At 41.0% G+C, this 21,665-nt stretch overlaps 1 protein-coding gene and 1 long non-coding RNA gene across 3 annotated transcripts; one reads left to right on the top strand and one right to left on the bottom strand.

The window, feature by feature from the left end:
- Positions 1 to 17: 17 nt before the first annotated feature.
- pan2 (poly(A) specific ribonuclease subunit PAN2) lies at positions 18 to 17,527 on the bottom strand. 2 transcript variants are annotated; one of them, XM_077583238.1, is made up of 26 exons: positions 17,406 to 17,527; positions 16,705 to 17,010; positions 16,463 to 16,632; positions 16,260 to 16,380; positions 16,110 to 16,187; positions 15,764 to 16,034; positions 14,123 to 14,468; positions 12,994 to 13,090; positions 12,767 to 12,886; positions 12,576 to 12,695; positions 12,356 to 12,484; positions 11,606 to 11,805; positions 9,748 to 9,896; positions 7,520 to 7,626; positions 7,344 to 7,442; positions 7,164 to 7,252; positions 6,942 to 7,077; positions 6,731 to 6,868; positions 6,599 to 6,658; positions 4,168 to 4,258; positions 3,930 to 4,087; positions 3,703 to 3,846; positions 2,212 to 2,391; positions 2,023 to 2,116; positions 327 to 530; positions 18 to 254 (listed from the first exon to the last, which is right to left on the bottom strand). In XM_077583238.1, the coding sequence occupies exons 2-26, from the start codon at positions 16,990 to 16,992 to the stop codon at positions 220 to 222; spliced, it is 3,624 nt and encodes a 1,207-aa protein (XP_077439364.1). In that variant the 5' UTR covers positions 16,993 to 17,010; positions 17,406 to 17,527; the 3' UTR covers positions 18 to 219. The 2 variants fall into 2 exon arrangements, with proteins under 2 accessions (XP_077439364.1, XP_077439374.1); XM_077583248.1 differs by having other exon boundaries at positions 339 to 530.
- LOC144062183 (uncharacterized) lies at positions 6,424 to 7,802 on the top strand. The gene is made up of 3 exons (XR_013296356.1): positions 6,424 to 6,646; positions 6,780 to 6,889; positions 6,961 to 7,802. It is a non-coding gene; the product is annotated as an uncharacterized LOC144062183 (long non-coding RNA).
- Positions 17,528 to 21,665: the final 4,138 nt, after the last annotated feature.

Here is a 21,665-nt window from a genome sequence, read left to right as displayed (position 1 = left end):
TCAAAGACGACAGTTACTGGTGCTCACGGTCCATTTCTTTATTTACACGCACCAACAACTTTTATAAGCAAAAGAAACAAACATTCTTGGGTTTTTATAAAAACGGCACTTCCTTTTCTCAGAATGATTCCCTAAGTAAAAAGTGCAAGCGATGATGAAACATGATGTGGATCTGCAGAATGATGCAGAAAAGGAAATGGTGATGACATTGGTGGTGAGTCACAGGCCGATGACAGGAGGAAACACCGCAGCACCTGCCGGAGGAAGAAGAGTCGCGTCAGTCCATCTGCACACTGCCGCACATTTCCTTCCCCATTATTTCGTACTTTTTGGGCTACCTCGACCATCTCCCGAGTCCCCGTCTGGGACTTTCCAGTCCATCTGCCGGCCTTTTTCATACAGTCCCTTCAGGACCTTCCTGACTTCGTCGGAGCCGCCTCCACGACTCACTTCTAAATACTTCCTGTACAGCTGCAGGGCCGTGCGAGCGTCCTCTATGCTGTCATGGGTTTCCCCCTGAATGCTGAGGTCTGATAACAGGAGGAAAGGACATTTAACGTTTGTTTTTTGTTTTTTTTGCATCGAGGGAAACCTTAAGCCTGTCAGCAAAATGTTTAGTGGATTGACTGATGTCAATCCAAAGCATTTCAATACAATAAAATAAACCTTCATTAGAAGGGTAAATTGAGAGAGGAATAAGAAACTGAAAGCTCATTTATCTTGGTGGTTCCAGAACTACCTGCAATAGGTAAAAATCTGCGATACAGAAAGAGCATAATTTTTCTGACGTCCGACGGAACCCGTGTGCCTTGAAAACCATACAAAACCATACAAAACCTACAACCCAAGCCCCCCCCCCACTCCCCACACACACATCTCTGGCCACTTTAGAGTGCCTCGTTGTCGGGCCTGAGTACACGTACGCCACGCAGAGACTGTCGGAAAACCATCACTTAGCATGATCCCTTCCCTCTACCCACTTCATTTGTATCAGCAGTTATCTAGCGAGTTATACCTACAACCCCCCCCCCCCACACACACACACACACACACACACATCTCTGGCCACTTTAGAGTGCCTCGTTGTCGGGCCTGAGTACACGTACGCCACGCAGTGACTGTCGGAAAACCATCACTTAGCATGATCCCTTCCTCTACCCACTTCATTTGTATCAGCAGTTATCTAGCGAGTTATACCTACAACCCCCCCCCCCCCCCCCCACACACACACACACACACATCTCTGGCCACTTTAGAGTGCCTCGTTGTCGGGCCTGAGTACACGTACGCCACGCAGTGACTGTCGGAAAACCATCACTTAGCATGATCCCTTCCTCTACCCACTTCATTTGTATCAGCAGTTATCTAGCTAGTTATACCTACAACCCAAGCCCCCCCCCCCCCACACACATCTCTGGCCACTTTAGAGTGCCTCGTTGTCGGGCCTGAGTACATGTACGCCAAGCAGAGACTGTCGGAAGTGAGGAAGGGGGAAAACATTTCTCAAAAGTCCGAACAAAGGTTTCAGGTTAGCATGGTTACATTAGAGTGCCTCATTGTCAGCCTTGAGCGCACACGTCACGCAGAGAAAGGAGGAACAAGGAAGGGGGGGGGGTGTTGAAAAATAAATAAATACAAATTTAACTTGACAAGTCAGCATTTGGACCCGGCTTTGGGCTGTGCCTCGTTCAACGAGTGCCTGTCATGCAGAGAAAGAAGCCCTTTTCTATATACGTGACTTTTTTTTTTTTTTTTTTTTCATCATCCAAATTTGGCAGGGTTGCTAACAACACACCGCGGCGTGTAAAATTGTCCAAAAACACAAGTGCCAGGGTTCGGTTGAGTCTGCGTGTGAGTATCTAGCATGAGCTGAGGCTGACAGCAGCTCCCGCATGCGTGTACTGATTTCGTTTATGCATTTCACTGCTCACAAGGAGCAGAGGCACTGTGAGAGTGCTATAATCCCATTTCATGACCCCCCCCCCCACCCCCCATCCCTCCCACCCCCCCGGACAGACTTACCAAGAAAGTACCAGGCGAGAAACCGCAGTGATATCATCCTCTTCCGAGGCAAATGGAAAAGGTAGACCGTGTCGATGACTTGGTCTTTGAGCACCTTGAAAGAAGCAATCAGTCATAACCACGCTCTAGCCAACTCTTAAATTACATCCCGCTGGATATGGAGTGAGTGGCGAGTGAGTAACAGTATACCAATAAATTGATAACTCGGAAATCCTTCTGTAAGCCGTGACCGACAAAGCGGACTCCCGTGTCGATAAGGAAACGCAGCTTGAGGTAGGTGGACTTGAGCGTGGTCAAATGCTTGGAGGAGATCTTCGCATCCAGGTCACCCGGTTTGATGCCGGAATACTGAGTCAAGTAGTCCACCACCTGCACGACATTCAAACAATTCCACTGATTATCCCATCACTTCATTGAGTAATCACATAAAAATCGATTTTGCATTAAACACAGTGGCACGTACCCACGAGGTGCAACTATTACTGTTGCCCACTTGGCTCACCATTATTCTACTGTAGTATCTGTGACTTTGAGTGTGTTTGGCTTTAAAAGGCAGGGCCTGATTTGGTGAGTGACGTGGGTGTCAACGAATAAAGTGTAGAGTTGATATGAGACGTTCTTACTAGTTGTTGCCCAGTTGATTTTTTTGCTTTGTTGAGAGCACAGAAAACTTTAGCGTAAAATTCAAACACTCGCCACTAGATGGCAGGAGTGACCTTCACAACAACCAGCCACTATCAATTTGCATGGTTACTTGCGGTGGGAATCTTTGAATGTCTCACGATTCGATTCCGATTTTTGGGTCTGCGATTCGATTCAGAATCGATTTTCGATTAAGAACAATTTTCGATTGAAAATGATTTGATTGACAATGATTTTTGCTTCAATCTATAGATGTGCAAGGAATTGTAATGATCTACTCCAGTCTGACTTGCTAATGCTAATTAGCGGCACTTTTATCACTTTAACACAAGAACGGCTCCACGCTGTAAAAAAAACTAACTACTTTTATTGGAATAACTTGATCGTGACTTTTTCCTTCTACTCTCTAATGTGGCTACAACTTAACAGTGTATTAGACCGCGTGGAACCACACTGCCCCTCAGTGGCCAAACCAGGTACAACATGAACAGCGCTCCCAATAAAGGCACACACAGACAAAGGCAAGACAGTATAAAATAATTGAAATTAAATCGATTTTGGGATATTTAAAATCGATTCTGAATCGTACTAAATGAGAATCGCGATTATTATGAGAATCGATTTTTGGGCACCCCCCTAATGGTTACCTTGCATTCAACCAACAGTACCTGTTGTGTTGTGAAGGGTCCGACCGATTAATCCGCCGGCCAATTTATAATGGGGCAAATAAAAAAAATATTTTAAAAAGTATTGTAAAATAGTCAAATTAAGTCAGCATTAATTGACCAAAAAAAGAAGTTACTTCATTCATAATATATTTTTTAAATGAATCATCTTCTGCCAAATATTAAAAAAATAATAATTAATGCCTTTTTTAAAATTTTGGGTGCAGGTTTGTCACTTAAAAATCAAAAAAATCAAACCAAGGTTTCTGAGAAAGTGACAACAAAGTGGATGCTGTCTATTAAATAAAATCTTTAAATGACGAAAAAATGAGTGAAGTGCGTGTGCAGCCGACAAGTCGTCTTCAGACATCACCTGCTCCTGCGTAGAGATGTAGTCGTCGATGAAGGGCACGCCCTCATTGGGCCCCTGTCCCCGCACGCACGTGATCCTGGCCACGGACATCTGGCTGGGCTTGATGGTCGACTTAGTGCCGTCACTGCGTAGCTCCGCCTCTTCCTGCCGGCGCACACATCATTCATATCCCGATTTGTTCCTTCGGTGCGGTTTCGTGGGGAAACCCGCGCAAGCCGCTCGCTCACCTGGTTGAGCGTAACAAACTCCGCGTCCAGGCCCACCAGGTCGCCCGCCTGCGGCATCTCGCTGACCATCAGTGGGATGAAGGTGGCGTGACTCTTCCTCTGCTTGCGAGCCAGCGAGGCCTCCGTCAGCAGAACGCTGGCGTCGATGGGGTTCTTAACTGGAGAGGCGGCAAAGAGCGAGTCGCCACGTCAAGACCTTCTTACGCGGGGCGAGCGTCACGCGTGAAGTCAAACTCACTGCGAAGGTCGTATTTGGTGTGGTAGTTTCTCTTGGCGTAATACAAGATGGCGGGCACTTTCCAGCTCATGTCGAATTGCGCAGCTTCGGTCTGTGACGTTGAAAACAAATCTGGTAAACTCGTTTGAATACTTTGGCTGTCTGAGATGTGTCGTGAAACTTCGTCTCTTCACTCACTCTGTAGGAGCTGTGTGGCATTTTGTGGCCTCAAGATCAAAGGTTATTAACTCATTCGCTGCCATTGACAGCTATAGACGGCAAAAATTCATTTGAACTATTTCTATTAGTTTAACATTTTTTCCCACTTTTGTTAACAAGAGTATGAAAAACAAGAATTTTTTTATTGTACATTTAGAACAGATATCAAATTTGTCAGCTATTGAAGTCAAGCGATTAATTACGATTAAAAAAATTAATCGCCTGGCGCCCCTTATTTTTAATAATATTTTCTTAAAAAAAACAAAAAACAAAGATTCTTAAAAATTAAACAACTTTTTTTTTTTAAAGAAAGAAAATATTATTAAAAATTAGGACTATCAGCCGATTAAATTTTTTAAATTGTAATTGATCGCATGACTTCACTAGTTAACTCACGATTAATCACACATTTTATATCTGTTCTAAATGTATAATAAAAAAAATCTTGTTTTTCATACTCTTGTTAACAAAAGTGGGAACAAAAATGTTAAACTAATAGAAATAGTTCAAATTATTTTTTTTAAAAAGTCTATAGCTGTCAATGGCAGTGAATGAGTTAAAATGGTTTTGGGATTTGCAGTACAATTAATTTTAGTTTTCAGAGGTGGTTTGTTAGTTTTTTTATGCTTAGTTTAAGTAAAAAAAATATTTTTTTACTGTATTTCTGTATTCTACATTGCTCATGAAGAATACGTCACAGCAAACAAACAAATTTGATTTCGAGTGGCGGTCAATGGCAGCTTTTCCAGACTCACTTTATGTATTTCAAAAAAGTGGGCGTGGCTTGCCAGGTTAGGTGCTTTAGTATTGGTCGACTTTATTCCTGAAGTTGATACCGTTAATGCTGTGAAAAAACTCAAAAAACTGGCTTCAGGTTAATTAAATTAAGCAAAAAACAAAACAAAATAAAAACTAATTTAAGTAATATTGTCATTTATGTTAGTTTTTTTTATGCTTAGTTGAAGTAAAAAAAAAAATGTTTCTGTATTTCTGTATTCTACATTGCTCACGAAGAATACATCACAGCAAACAAACAAATTTAAAATTAAAGTAAATTTAAGCAAATTTTAAATTTAAGTAAAAAAAATATTTTTTTGCTGTATTTCTGTATTCTACATTGCTCATGAAGAATACGTCACAGCAAACAAACAAATTTAATTTCGAGTGGCGGTCAATGGCAGCTTTTCCAGACTCACTTTTTGTATTTCAAAAAAGTGGGCGTGGCTTGCCAGGTTAGGAGCTTTAGTATTGGTCGACTTTATTCCTGAAGTTGATACCGTTAATGCTGTGAAAAAACTAAAAAAACTGGCTTCAGGTTAATTAAATTAAGCAAAAATCAAAAACAAAATAAAAACTAGTTTAAATAATATTGTCATTTATGTTAGTTTTTTTTATGCTTAGTTTAAGTAAAAAAAAAAAAAAAAGTTTCTGTATTTCTGTATTCTACATTGCTCACGAAGAATACATCACAGCAAACAAACAAATTTGATTTGCCGAGCCGTTTCGAGTGGCGGTCAATGGCAGCTTTTCCAGACTCACTTTTTGTATTTCAAAAAAGTGGGCGTGGCTTGCCAGGTTAGGAGCTTTAGTATTGGTCGACTTTATTCCTGAAGTTGATACCGTTAATGCTGTGAAAAAAACTCTGTTTGGCTTCAGGTTAATTAAATTAAGCAAAAAACAAAACAAAATAAAAACTAGTTTAAATAATATTGTTATTTATGTTTGTTTTTATGAAAGTGGGAAAACATTGGTTATAAGTTGGAAATCGGCTTCTGTGAGAAAAACAAATTTAGAATTTTATTTTAAGATCATATCAACCAGTGCTATTTTGTACCGTCTACAGGTGTTAGTTAGTATATACACTCAACAAAAATATCAACGCAACACTTTTGTTTTTGCTCCCATTTTCCAACTCAAAGATCTAAAACATCTTCCACATCTGTGATAGTGAGCACTTCTACTTTGCCGAGATAATCCATCCCACCTCCCAGGTGTGCCATATCAAGATGCTGATTAGTGCACAGGTGTGCTTTAGACTGCCCACAATAAAAGGCCACTCTGAAAGGTGCCGTTTTGTCACGTTTTCTATCAAAGATTTAGACTCTGTTTGTTTGTGGAAGACGTTTTAGATCTTTTGAGTTCATCTCCAAAAAAATGGGAGCAAAAACAAAGTATTTCTGTTGAGTATATGTTCCGTCCCTTCTAAACAAAACCAACGGAGTGATTGACTCGCCTTGTCGATGGGCTCGATGAGGAAATCGTTGAAAAGGTACCACTGCTGGTGCGTGACTCCCTGAAACAAACATTCCTCGTGCGGTTACTATGCTAACAAGGAAGGACAAATCATATTTGCTACTTTGCTCACCTCTTTTCTCTGGTGATACGTTTCTCCCACTTTGATGTGCGCCACCAAGTTCCCACCTGTGCGAGCGTCAAGGACATGCGGCACGGTCACCACCAAGTCGTAGAGGGACGCGCCATCGGCCTCCTCGGTGTCACTCAGCTAACGGCGATGAGAACGGCGGTGAGCGGCCAAAAAACCAACCACGACTTCCTTTTCTTGATTTCTCCCTCACCTCCTCCGCTTCTGGCCAGCTGCTGATTTCCAGTCCTTGGGTTTTGCTGATGGACATCTTCAACGTGAGCGGGATCCACATGTGTCTCAGGTCCTCCAGCCGGGTGAAGCCCTCCGTGTTGCAAACGTCCTCGCCGCTGGGGAAGGTCAAGCGAGGTCAGATGAAAGGTTGAAGAATGATGTCAGCGGTGAATTGAAGAGAAAGGGAGGCCGAGGGTCTTACTCCAGGCACCACTCGGTGGGCATGGGCGGGGGTTCTTTAGGCATGGCAGGCTCCGATTCCTCTTTTTTTCTGGCCTTAGTGAAGGCGTACTATGGAGAGAATCACAACCAAATTGGAGATTGGATTGTACACACATTTTGGTCACTTCATTTACCCGAGCGTATAAAATGATGACATTACCTCTGCCTGGACCTTCCAAAATTCCGCCTCTTTAGCGCTGTTCACCTCACAGTTTATCACCAAAACATCGGGGAGACATCGAATGTTGCGTGTCTGGACCTGCGGAGGCGCACAAAGACAACAAGAGTGTCGGCGCCGCACGAGGTCATCAAAGTGGGCGCCATTCCGCAACTCACTGTGGGTTGATACTTTTCACAGTTTTCGCACCACGCCTGCGTGCTCTGCTCCAGACAGATGCTCTTCTTCAGGATCTCGGCAAAGTCGTACTCCTTTATCATTTTCTCTGGCACAAAAAGGTCATGGTATTTGCGTCAAGCTAAGATTTGATTGCTAGTCCCAGTTGAAGTTTAACTCATTCGCTGCCATTGACGGCTATAGACGTCAAAAATTCATTTGAACTATTTCTATTACTTTAACTTTTTTTTCCCACTTTTGTTAACAAGAGTATGAAAACCTAGACTTTTTTTTATTGTATTAGAACAGATATAAAATGTGTGATTAATCGTGAGTCAACTAGTGAAGTCATGCGATTAATTACAATTAAAAATTTTAATCGCTTGGCACCCCTAATTTTTTAATAATCTTTTCTTAAAAAACCCAAAACAAAGATTATTAAAAATTAAACAACATTTTTTTTTAAAGAAAGAAAATATTATTAAAAATTACGGGTATCAGGCGATTAAATTTTTTAAATTGTAATTGATCGCATGACTTCACTAGTTAACTCACGATTAATCAACAATTTTATATCTGTTCTAAATGAACAATAAAAAAAATTCTAGGTTTTCATAGTCTTATTAACAAAAGTGGGAAAAAAATGTTAAACTAATAGAAATAGTTCAAATATTTTTTTTAAAGTCTATAGCTGTATGAAAACCTAGAATTTTTTTTAAATTGTACATTTGAACAGATATCAAATGTGTGATTAATCGTGAGTTAACTATTAAAGTCATGCGATTAATTACAATGAAAAATTGTAATCGCCCGACGCGACTTAAAGATAATAAAAAATTCGGGGCGTCAGGCGTTTAAATTTTTTCGTTGTAATTAATCACATGACTTCACAAATTTTATATCTGTTCTAAATGTACAAAGAAAAAATCTAGGTTTTCATACTATAGTTAACAAAAGTAGAAAAAAATGTTAAACTAATAGAAATAGTTTAAATGAATTTCTGACGTCTATAGCCGTCAATGGCAGTGAATGAGTTAAACATTGAGATGCACCGAAATGAATTTTTTTTGGGCCAAAACCGAAAATGAGAAATGCTTATTATAAAATATTTATGCCTATTTAGTACTGTCATTTTAACAAAGCACAATATAAATTGAAATGCGTCCACACCACAGACATCAGAAACATGTTGGCGAATGGTACATTAAACACCAAACGCGGGGTGAGCGTCGTCTGGCGGCGCAATTACACTTTATAGACAATGTACAGTACTTTGCACCGGCGGACAGGGATGTGTGCAGTGCGGTGCGGATGACACATTTGAAGGCTATTTGGAGCAGGACAAGGTGAGGCGCACTTAAAATGGGCACATTCACATATTCACCAACGTTTAAAAATACATTTCTTCGCACCAGCCAATCGGCTTTGGGAACGGACTGCAAAGTCACGCACGGCATCCTGAACAGATCTGTAGTCACCTGGAGATAGTGGTAAGTGTTTACTTGTTTAAAACTGTTGATAGCAATAGTGCTAACATAAGCGAAAGTATTTAGCATGGCCGCCAGAATGCAAGTGAAAAAGTGGAAGCGCTCTTCAAAGAAAAAAAGGAAGGCGTTTGCCAATTTTGGCTGAAAAATTTCGGTGGCCGAATATTCGGTGCATCGCTACATAAACACAATACAAACAGAATTACACGTGTGGCGCTAAGACAGCATGACGATCGGGTTCTTGGTCACATCCCTCACTCGGGCGCTCTTCCCCTGATTGCTCAGTTTTTGCCAGGTGGAGTCCAATTAAGCTATTGGAAGCGCTCAAATATGATGAGTGTAGCGGTTCTGAACCTTGTTGGAGGTACTGAACCCCATCAGTTAACCGATGCACAATCACCGAATGAAAAATAAAATTGTCTTTTTTTCCCTTCCAAATTCAAGACATACCGTATAATCATTGAACACAATATCGTGTGGGCATTCAAATTTTAAAAAGTTCTAAAATGTCAGTTAAAAGTGCAAGAATTTAAAAAAAAACACTTTTTCAACAGTGCCATTTTGGGGCATTGTATGTATAATTTGAGGGGAAAAAATGAATTTATTCTATTTTGGAATAATGCTGTAACAACCATATGTGGGAAAAGTGAAGCGCTGTCAATACCTTTCCGGATGCACGATACTTCTGTCTTGTTTGTGACATTACGATGCCAAAGAGGTGCGTGGGCCCCCGCGCTACTCACCTTGAGTGTTCTGCTCGGGGTAGTGCATTGTGAAGAGCAAGGTGAGAGAGGAGCGAACGGTCTCCTTCCCACAGCGACACAGGCTGCTGTTCTCCACCTCGCACCCAAACAGCTTCCCGATGGCAGACTCACCGGACGAGCCCAGAGAGCTGCAAGCAGAACAATCTTCTTTGGGTTTCCTTAGTTGAGTACAATTTGGTCAACAACCAAAAAAAGGGTTACTTGACTCATTGAGCCATTTTCAGCAGCAAAGTTCATATTTTGTGTAGAATGAATTTGTTAACTTCATTATTTTTCATGTACAATTAATACTTCTGAGGAAGTAGGCAACGATCAATCATGGCTCAGTTTGCTGACCGAACCCAGAAAACAGGTGAGCCATGATTAAGTGTTACCTACTTCCTCAGAACATGTGATGTCATCTTCAGTCGACAGCAAGTGGAAAAAATAGTTTTTAAAGTTATTAACTTATTCACTGCCATTGACGGCTATTGACGTCAAAAATTCATTTGAACTATTTCTATTAGTTAAACATATTTTTCCACTTTTGTTAACTAGAGTATGCAAACCTAGAATTGTTTTTATTTAACATTTAGAACAGATATAAAATGTGTGATTAAACGTGAGTTAACCATTGAAGTCATGTGAATAATTACGATAAATTTTAATTGCTTAATGCCCCTGATTTTTAATAATCTTTTCTTTTCTTTTTTTATCGCGTCAGGCGTCTTAAATAATCGCATGACTTCAGACTTTAGTTCATTCACGTTTAATCACAAATTTTATATCTGTTCTAAATATACAATAACAAAAATCCTAGGTTTTCATACTCTTGTTAACAAAAGTGGAAAAAATGTTGAACTAATAGAAATAGTTCAAATGAATTTTTGACGCCTACAGCCGTCAATGGCAATGAATGAGTTAATTGTACAAGAAAAATAATGAAGTTATCAAATTCATTCCGAACAAAATATTAACTTTTTACTGCTGAAAATTGCTCACTGGGTCAAGTATCCCTTTAAATTGATATTTCCCCAAATACTGCAATTTGATTTACATTTCTCGATTTAAAGTTTCAGCTTTAATCCTGTAGTAAATTATTTTAATATGACCTACAAGTTAACGTAAGTTACATTGAGTACATCTCATTCCATTCCCAGTGTTGCACAGTCAATAAACCTTTATACCGACTTTTCGGTAGCGCGCCACTTATATTAGCGAGCAAATGGAAGTGTGCCAACAAGTACAGAATAATTACTTTCACCACTTACCGCTAGATTACGCCGCATGCGCGTGCGTTGCGGATCCGCTCCGCTCCATCTTGACTGCGTGCTCCGGACACGCCAATACCATGGACAAAACTCACCGGCTGCGCATTATTGCGGTCCGGCAGCTGCGTCGCCGGCAACTTGATGTGCCGTGTCATATATAAGTTTGAGGCTTTCCACCTCCATTATAGATCTTGCCTCGTCCATGTTCGCTGATGTTTAAACCGTTAATAAGCACCTGGCCTGGCTCCGACCATTAGCCTATGACGTTTTGCTGACATGATTGCCAAACAGGATCTGGCGAAAAAGTCTAAAAAGTAACCAGGTTTTTTCATTTTAAAGCCGCGTTGGTCTTCCTGTCCCGCTCGATGTGTTCTGTGCTACTTTGCCATATGCCGGATGCCGACGGATGCGTCATCCGGCAAAAACAGAAAATAGGTTCGTCACTGTGCCACAGTCGATCCGCAGCGCATACGCAGCCGGTGTAATTTGAACAAGCTGCTAGAATGGAAAGGAATCGGCTCCGGCGCCGGAGCGGAACCGCAACGCACACGCATGCGGTGTCATCTAGGGGTTAGGGTGCTGCTGACCTGCTGCTGGCCCCCCTGTAGGCCTGTGGCCCCTCCTGCTCTTGAGTCTCCTGGTGCAGTTGTGTGAGAATGAAGCGGTTCCAGCTTTGGATTAAGCGCCCGAGTCTGGCCTTCCCCGTTTGCTCGTCGGAGTCGGCGAGGATCAGGCCCAGCGCCGACGCTTCGGGGATGGTGCGGAATGCCCGCAAGAAATTACTTGCCTTGATGAGAGGAGACAGAAGAGGATCAGGCAACGAGTGCCTCCCGATCTTTATAGATCTAACGCACATATGGAGGCTTTGCTCATCTCTCAGCTTTCTCAGTGCAGAAGTAATATTAGTTGCACTATTCTGAAGATAAACATGTACAGTAATTTCTGGACTACAAGGCGCACCTAACTAAAAGCTGCGCTAGCTAAATTTGGGGAATGCTAAGCATTTAAGCCGCACCCGACTGTAAGCCGCAGGTGTTTTTAATATTAGCACACCGGGTTCCCGCTACTTTATTTTTCATAATGAGGGTGAGAATGGTCTCACTCTCGTTCTGTCTCTGCTACTGTATTTGAGCTCACTTTTTTTTTTTTTTGCTCTGCCTGACGCTCTTGCCCTTCCTTTATAGTGCGCCCCATTTGTGGTCCGATGGATAAGTCGCACCTTTGAATTAGCCGCAGGGTTGAATGAAAGTAAAAAAAAAAAAGTAGCGTCTTGCAGTCCAGAAATGACTGTAATTCTCTTTTGTTTTATGTGTCAACAAAAGTGAAGCTTAACTGACCTGACATGGATCTCCTCGCGACAAATCCAACATGTGGAAGAGGAAGCCAAGCTCGCAGGCCAAACAGAACTCCTTCTGACACAAATGATCCTGCACCAGACAGCGAATTGGCTCCAGGAAATATAAAACCTAAAGTGCCAACACAAACCATAACATATTTAGCATTTAACAAACAAATCAAAACAACCATTTTATGAAAAGGATATAGAGTAACTCTCACCTGGATCATGCAGTTACAGTATGCATTGGGGATATGAGGCTCAAGGCCGGCGAACAAGGTTTTGTTGTAATGTTTGAAGTCAAAATCTTCCAGTCCCAGTTTGGAGTATTTAATTGTCACCTACTCAAGCACAAGAACGTCACAGTCGTACATGAGGTACAAGAAACCTTCACGTAGAGAAAAATACTAACCTTTCTATATTTTTTGGGCACCATGTAGAGATGTGGCTCTTCGTCACGCCCAATCGGTGATTCTGGAACCTGGTTGTAACTGTCGTAATCCTGCTCAACGTCTTTTATTTTGTAGGGAACCTGAATAAGGAGAGAAAAAGAGATAAAACAGTGAACACTACAAAACAACAACAACACTGCTGTTATCCGCATCAGTGTTTCATATACACATCATGTTTTCAACATGCCTGGTTCCGGGGACGAGCGCGCGGGTTTGCTGCATATCCGATGAATCCAACGGTCTTTATTGTCCGCAGGATTTCTGGGTCCACAGGAGGAGCTCGTCTATAAAACAAAAAAAATACAAGCTTAGGTATGTCACTTTGTCAGAAGTAACTATTTTGACGGTAAATCAAATGAAGAGATATTCTTTCCCTGTGTTGCCATCTTGGTTTTAAATTTGTTCTCAAGCTATTTTCAATACTTTGAATTGGTTAATGATGGGTACAACTACTAGATGACGTGCGGCCAGAGTAATAGTATTGATTTGTGAAATAATATGAATATAACCATTGTTGGACATGCCATAAAAGGTTTCCATCCAACGGTGATGATATGTGTGCAATGACTTCAGCCTGCTGATATCAATTTTGTTGTCTCAGCAAACTTTTTTTTTTCTTCTTTTTTTTTCTTCTTTTCTCTATGGAGAGCTCAGTATTGTTCATTCGATTTGACATGTCATCATTGCTCTCCCTTTTTTTTTTATTAATTTTTTTTTTTTTATATATATATATATTTTTTTTTTTTTTTTCCAGCAAACTTTTCTAATCTTTAAAAGGTTTTGACTTTCCAGTGAACTGACAATATAAAGACTAGTAAAAATGGTTAAACAGCAGTGCTTTGTACCATTTTTGTTTTGTTTACTCAAAACACTGTCACCTAATATCGAAAAAATTTGATGCGGGTTTGACGTGACAGATAAAATCAATGGTTACCCAATGTTCTTGATTAAAAGAGGGGTGGGTGGGTTGACTCAACACAACACTCACAACTGTTTGACCGTGACCGCAGATAAGAGAACTGAGTGAACTTCCACACAGTAAACAGATCTACATGATATTAGTTCTTTGCAGCGAGTAGTGACACCATACATCTCCATTCTGGATGAAGTGAAAAGTCTCCACTGACTCTTGACTTCCTCAGCCTGCCAGTGACTCATCCCAAAGCCTACGAGCAGCTTCGTCTTTTACACCGGCCGATTGCGGTCCAACAAACAGAAGTTGTGGATTTCATTCAAATTTGGTATATTGGTAAACATTCCTGGGAGAATGAATGATGTGATCCAAATGACTCACAGTCAACGTTGACGCCTGTTACCTGGGGCTGGGCGTGGCCAGCGCGGCGGGCCAGTCTGACAACAGCGGCTCCGTGCTGGTGAGTGTCATGGGGATGAGAGAAAGCGGCAGCAGGTCGTGGTTCCAATCCAGCTGAGGCAGCGTGTCCACAAGGCAGGGCAGAGCAAACTCCGTCTCCCGAGAGTAGTCATTGAACGAAACATCGGGAGTGTCCGACCACAGGTGCGCGCATCCCCCAGAGTCCCCGAAAGCTAAAGCTTGCTTGCTGGATGATACGTCAAAGCTCATCAGCAACTGGCCCACGGTGTTCACGTGAAAAATATCCGCCACGTTGGCGAGTCCAGTGGGCTCGCAGAATTGGCACTGACCTGGAAGGGAGACATTGGGCAGACATTTAGCTTCAAACGGCACTAGCAAGCATCACAATTCACATTTTACACGAATGTATACCAATAGATGCACAAAGGTATACGGTTTCAAATAGCCCAAGAAGAATTACAGTACAGCACACTTCTCATATTGCTAAACAGCCCTGTTCAGAGAAGCATCCGTCTGCAGGATGCGCCAAAGCGAGTCTGGCTTTGCGTTACCATGGCGACGAGTGAGCATTTGTCTGGGAGATTTGTGGACGTGAAAAGTTTTTATATCCTTGCATGTTTTTTGGGCTGTCGTGGTTATGCCAATGACTGCGACCCTGTTACGTTATGCAGCATGTTTATGTGCTGTTATTATGGACTAAAGCTGATGATGCTGTTTTTGTGTTGTACATCACTTTCCACTAGAATAAAAAGATTCTTACATGAATAGCTCCATTACAGTGAAATGTAATTATTGTTACTTTTGTAAAAGTGCTTATTTGAGCAGGTATTCAACATGCTGCTGGGAATATAAATTGTGACAATTTTTTTTTTCCTGGCGAAAAAAATAAGAAGTAAATTGTGACAAATTTGGTTGTAAAAAAAACAAACAAAAAAAACACTATCAATATTTTACGTCTTTATGAAATGGAATTGTAGCCAAAGTAGAGATAGACCAATATGTTTTTTTTTGGGCCGATACAGATTATTAATTGTTGAATAATCCTAAATCCAACTCTTAAATTAATTTGAATGCCTTTAAGCATGTTTATTAAAACAGCTTTTTTTCATTAAATCATGTTAAATGTTTTTTTCTTTTTATCTTAGATAATGGATATATTTATTGTAAAATTCTAACAAAGAGTGCAGGGAGCTCCCAAGCTCAATAGCATGTCTTAGAAAGTTCAATAAAAATTTAAACAATAGCTCCTTAAAGTTGTCTACATTTAAGTTTTCCCAAATTTCACTCTAACTCGGTGCTTCTCAAATAGTGGAGTGGGCCCACCTTTTTAAAATGTTTAATTTATGTAGCTTTATTGTAAGTGCAAACAAAATCTAAGAGTGAAGGGATTTCCAAAGCTCAGCATGAGAAATTAACTGAACATTTAAACCAAGAAATAATTGCCTGGGCTTTACCCAATTTTAAGATGATATCTTATCGGACGGCAGATTTTTTTTACGAAACGCTGATGCTGATATGCATAAAAATTTTAAATATCTGCACTGTAATCAGCCCGGCCGATAATGAGTCAATCCCTAACCCAAAGTTGTCAGTCAGTGTAGTCCAATTGCAACTACAGCTGTACCTGTCTGTGAGATAATGGCCAAGCGTGATGTGTACGTAGGAATGAAGCGCAAGAAGACCGGGTCCACATGCACTTGAAGTGGCGTAACAGCTCGCATCATGCGGAGGTCGTACACCATGAGGAAGCGGTCGCAAGCCAACCCGTTCAGTCCTCGGCTGGAGAAGCCGCAGGCGGCCAAGAGGTTGCCGTGTACGTCGAAATCTGACAGGCTGCCCGAGAAGGCGTCAAACTCATGCTCCGTCTTGAACGTACGCAGGTCACGAAGTGTCACCTGGTTTTAATAGAAGGACAACATGACCACTGGAAATTGGACTTGAGATTTCACTTCCTACTGGAGCCTCCTTACCTTGCCTGAAGTGTGCCCACAGAAGAAAAAGCGACCAGTTTGGCGCATGATTGCAACTCCGGGGACCTCCACGGTGAACTTTTAGGCACGTCAAAGATACCATGAGTTAAGAACTGTGTCAAGTGATACTGTGCTATATGGGAATCTCACCTTTTGAGTTTCCTGAACTGTATTCAAGTCAACTTCAGCTACATAGTTTTGTAGTCCTCCCATTAGCAACATATTGTTGTCAGTCATAAGGAGACTATGCATATCAGCGCCTTCCTCCATCCTAGAAAGACCGATATGTCATCAATTGATGATTGCGATACTAAATCTGTAATCAAATGAGATAAAAAGAAGGCTCTCCGTACGGATAATCAAACATGACGAGGCCCCCACGAGTACAGCATTTGAGGTTACACTTTGAGAGGAACAGCACGCCTGTTTCCAAACTCTGAATGTGTCGAATATCATCAGTTGCATGAACTTGAAAAGAAGAGTAGCGGCCCATCGTGGAGCCAAAGAATGACGTAGCGTGACCCTGTATGCAAGGAGAAAAAGACATTAGACGTTGATTTGAATAAAGGAACCCCACATCACAATCAACGCTCACTCTGTGGTTTCCCATCCAAAGCATTTCTTCCTGTAGGTCAAAATGTGTGGCTGTAACAGGGACGCCAACTTCAGAGACGACACTGTGCAGCTCAGAAAACATGCCCTCCATGAGATGCACAGGTTCAGGGACTGTCACGGCCAGACCGTCTGCATCAATCTCAACACCCTGCAGGAGGTTGGGGTTGATGTGGGGATCCAGGGAGGGCTCCAAACCAGGATCCAGAGTCCCGTGAAGGCTCGGAGAATAGTCCCCCATCCCAGAGTCCAGACCCTCATAGTTCATCATGGGTTCAGCTAAATCAACCTGGAATTAAACCACAAAGTCTGCGAATGATACACACTAATAAATGTGATTGTTGTGTTAGTCGAGTTGACAGGACATGAAACCCCTTCTTCGTGTTTACTTCGCGTCGGCTAACAGTTAGCTGGCGAACACTGTAATGATTCAACGAGACTTTTAAACTAGTCTCCTAAATTTTAGGAGCCAATCATTAAGGTGAGAGACACATGATGACGTTGTAGTGCACAACAGTAACGAGTTTACAGATCGAAGATGTTCACCGGCCGTGTACAAGTTTTAGCAGGTTAGCTTATGGCTAACAAGAAACACAGCTAAAATGCCGAACACAGTCAGTTCCATTCAAAAAATATAAATAAATAAAAATCTCCTTTAGATTCAAAACCAGAAGCGATACATACGTTCTTGCCGACTTGAGGTTGAAGTTTGATTTTCCTTCCATAATCGGAGCTGAACTTACAACAAAAACAATAACACGCGCAAGCACCCTAAGCGCATCCGGAGCAGTGGCGGTGCGTTCAAGAGCACTTTCGTAAATTAGCCACTTCAAAACAAAACGCATTTACTTACTCATATAACTTTATTTAACTCTTTTTAATGTAATAAATTGTGTTTTATTTCCTCAAATATATTTAGAAATATCTTATCCTTCTAGTGTAGAATAAATAAATAAATAAATAAATAAATATATAAATAAATAAATAAATAAATGTAGACTATCGTATTTTGATCGTTTTGGATATCTTTAGTATATTGATAAAGGAAATCGGTGACATTTACTGATATTTTTGGGCTTCCCGGGGCCAGAATAACAAGGAGATCAATTTCAGCGAGTGATTATTACTTTAGTTGTTTATTTATTTGCTAGGCTTGTAGAAATTGGAAGGAAAGTGCCAATGAATCTTTCTAAAACATTCTTACAAAAAAAGAAGAAAATAAATCGAAGGAAAAAGAAAACCAAATTCAAGTTGTTCTCCATTTTTGTTATGACAAAATCGACAGGACAATGTGGAATGTGGATACACCCTTTTTCTTCCTATGCTTTGGATTGTCTTTTTATTTCAATTTTGTCATTTTCACTTAATATGTCTTAAATGTAAGGAAATAAAGACACTGATTTGAAGTTCACCTGAGGGATGCCCATTAGGCAGGGAAATCCCTGCACTGACTCATCCGCGTTGATACCTTTAAAAGAAAGCCACCGACGCTCATCACTCAATATACTGCAAGGAGGAGGGATCGGTAGACAGCATAAAAAAACGGAAAAAAACAAACCCCAAATCGACCATGACGTTTGCTTGCAAGACTTTACTGTATATTTTCTTGCCGATGATCGCTTCTGCTTGTTGGTGCGCTGCCGGTGAAGAGAGTGAAGATCTCTGCGTGAAGATGAGGAGCAACTCTCTGAAACTCAACCAGCTCGCAAAAAATGTCTTACTACAGGTACGTGCTTTGGAAATAGTCCTGTCAAATACACCTTGATTGAGAAGTGCATTTTATAATCACTTTAGTGAAGAAGAAAAGAAAAAGACAGCCAACCGTTTTTGGAAATGGCTTGTAATCTATAAAGTATAGCAGTTAATGAAAGAATGACTATAGCCCAATCTAGGCCTATGTGAATGCAAATTCTACTTGAATAAATAAATAAACATAAATAAAATATGAATAATTAATATGTTCCTGCATTGACATGCCACCGAAAATGAATGTGCACATCAGGCAGCTGATTTTCTATTAACAGTGGAGTGACAATGCACGGGAAAATGTTTTACAGGCACGGAATGGATCGAACGAAATATCAAGTTTCACAGACTTCTTGCCTGACTGGATGCAAGCCGGAGATCAGTGTAATGAGACATTGAGCCGCCACACTGTAAGCAACAATACACACACCGTGACATCAGTTTGGTATGCATGCGGAAAATTGGAGTTGCATTTAAAGTAATTTGGATGTTTGTTTGTTTTTTGTCACACCTTCAGCATCCATGCATTGAAAAGATCTTCAAGGTGTTGAGCAGCTATAAATCGGCACTAAAAAAAGTCGCAGAGTTCTCATGCTGTTTAAAGTTTGTCTCTCAAGTGCAGCCAGCATTGCATGGCCTGCACGAAAGCATGAGCAAATGCATGAAAGTGGTGAGTGGCCTTTATAAGCATTTACCAACTTTAGGAGTCAGGTGAGATAAGTGATTAATATGTTGGGGTCTCTGTGCAGGACAAGGAGGTGGAACAGCGTTACAGAGAGAATGAGGATTGGGAAGAGGAACCGCTGTGCCACTACACCCTGGACCGACTCTTCTCCTTCTCCATTCTCACGGCTCGAGTCTTTGCAGTTGGCCATCAGACTGGGCACTCTCAAAGCTTTCCCCACAAGTGCATGTATGAAAGAATGCACCGTGATCATACTGATCAAAATGTCTACAGTCAATTGTGACTGACCCCCTTAAACCTCATCATAGACATTAGTGTGGATTGTATTTCCAATGGAAAGTCCCCCAAAATATTTTAACGATATTTTTTCAAAATATATTTATTGTATTTATGACTATTTATTGTTTTTGTATGATCCCTATTCACCCTGTCTGAAAGTTGCACAATAAAAATATGCCTTCAAAATGTGTTGCATACAGTATGTCTTTTTTCCTTAGTTCATTAATGAACACAAATTGTAGTTCCAGTTATTTATACATTTTATTTTGCTTCTCTGAGGTCAGGCCGTGGGGGCAGCTGCTAATCTTAAAAGACCAGATTTCTCTCTCCCAGGTCACTTACTTTGTCCAGCTCTTACATAGGGATCCTGAGGTGTTGTCAGACCCGCCAGGAGGCGTCTCCTCTGCGTTTCATGGGTCGCCCTGTCGGGTCTACTCGTAGCACCACCACCAAGCTTTGGGAGAATTTTCTACGGACTGGCGAGGCAAACCTAGAACTTTTTGGCAAGGAGCATTAGCGCTGTGTTCACAGACGCAAAAATGAATCATACCAAGAAAAGAACGCTGTCCCTACTGTGAAACACAAAGAGATTCTTGAATCTATACAGTGTACAATGCAGTCTCAAGAATTTCAAGGTATTTTAGAGCTAAATGTGCTGCCCAACGTCAGTCAGAAAGCTTGGTCTCAGTCGCAGGTTATGGGTCTTGCAACACGACAATGACCACAAATACACAGGTAAACATACCCAAGATAGGCTATGAGCAAAACATTGGACTATTCTGAAGTGGTCTTCTATGAGCCCTGAGCTAAATCCTATTGAATAAATGTAGAAGGAGAATTCTGTCAGGAGAAAACACCCTTCAAAATGAAACCCTTGAGATCCGCATTTTTTCTGATGGACAATTTTATTATTATTATTTATTTATTTTTACTGATTTTGACTCTTGTCCCACATAAAAACAACATGGAGAAAAATTGGGGTTTTCTCATGTTTTTATTTGTTATAGTAGACGACTGCAGATATATGTAACATTTTAAACATGAACATCATGCAAATCAACTTGCAATAGTGATTGGTTAGCACGGATCCAATCATGAACCAGAAGTGTTGACATCGTCCAAATAATGTGTTTTTATTGGTTTAGAAGGGATTAAGAAAACTGGAGCAGTTTGCTCATGACGAGTGGGCCAAAACTGAGAGTGCAGATGTCTCGGACCCATCAATGGCTATACCTCTCGTTAACTGGGGTGAACCCCAACATACAGGCACCAAGCTAGAGGGCTTGGTGCTTATCACTGGGGGCAACTCCCAATTGTATAAGAGATGCATAAAGGACGCATAACGCCTCGGAAAAGTTTAGCTACTTGGATCACTGGGCCACACAAATCCATCCACCGAGATGACATAGTGGCTCAGAAAGGAGAACGCCAATTGTCATAAAAATGAATTTAATATGTTGATGTAATGCCCAGTGTGAAGGAAAATACATAGCTCCCCTTTTCTCCAAAGACAGCATAATATTATGCTGACATAAGGAAGGTGTGTTTTCCAAAAATATTTCTGCGATTTTGAGGCCCGCAACTTCCCACCTAATTCCTTCCTAGCATGACCGCTGCAGCATGCTGATGATGCAATGCAAATTCAGTAGTATTTCAAAGCAAACAATGGGGGAAGAATTATTGTTTTTTTTTTTTAGAGGAAGATGGAGAGGGGAAGTAGCCAAGAGCTCAATATGAATGAGCCATATTGCTACTTAACAAGGAAGTTAACCATTATGATGTCATACAACTCTATCAATCAACAATCATTAATAGTGCCCTTAAGGCTAGTCTGTATGTGTGTGTGTGTATGCGTGGTATTGTTTTTGTTACATAGTGGGGCCAACATTCCGGGATGTCACAGTTGTGGGGCCCACCCGTCCACGTGGGGCCATTTTGCTGGGCCCCACAAGTTTAGACCTCTTTTTGAGGGTCAAGACTTTGGTTTTAGAATTTAGGTTTGAATTGGGTTATGGTTGAGGTTAGGGTAAGGAATAGGGGTAGGCAATCATTTTGGATGGTTGGGGTTAGGGGAAGCGGCTAGGAAATGCATTATGTCAATGAGATGACCCCACAAAGAAAGCAAAACAAACCTGTGTGCGTGTGTGAAAAAATAAAGACTGTGTATAAAATAAGTGCATATAAATCCAAACAAATTCCTTGAATGTTTACTATACTTGTCTAATAAAGCTGAT

The sequence above is a fragment of the Vanacampus margaritifer genome, chromosome 1 (genome assembly GCF_051991255.1).
Source record: "Vanacampus margaritifer isolate UIUO_Vmar chromosome 1, RoL_Vmar_1.0, whole genome shotgun sequence".
NCBI classification, from domain to species: domain Eukaryota; kingdom Metazoa; phylum Chordata; class Actinopteri; order Syngnathiformes; family Syngnathidae; genus Vanacampus; species Vanacampus margaritifer.
Note: the sequence above shows the minus strand (reverse complement) of the source record. Positions and strands in the feature narration are given on the sequence as shown.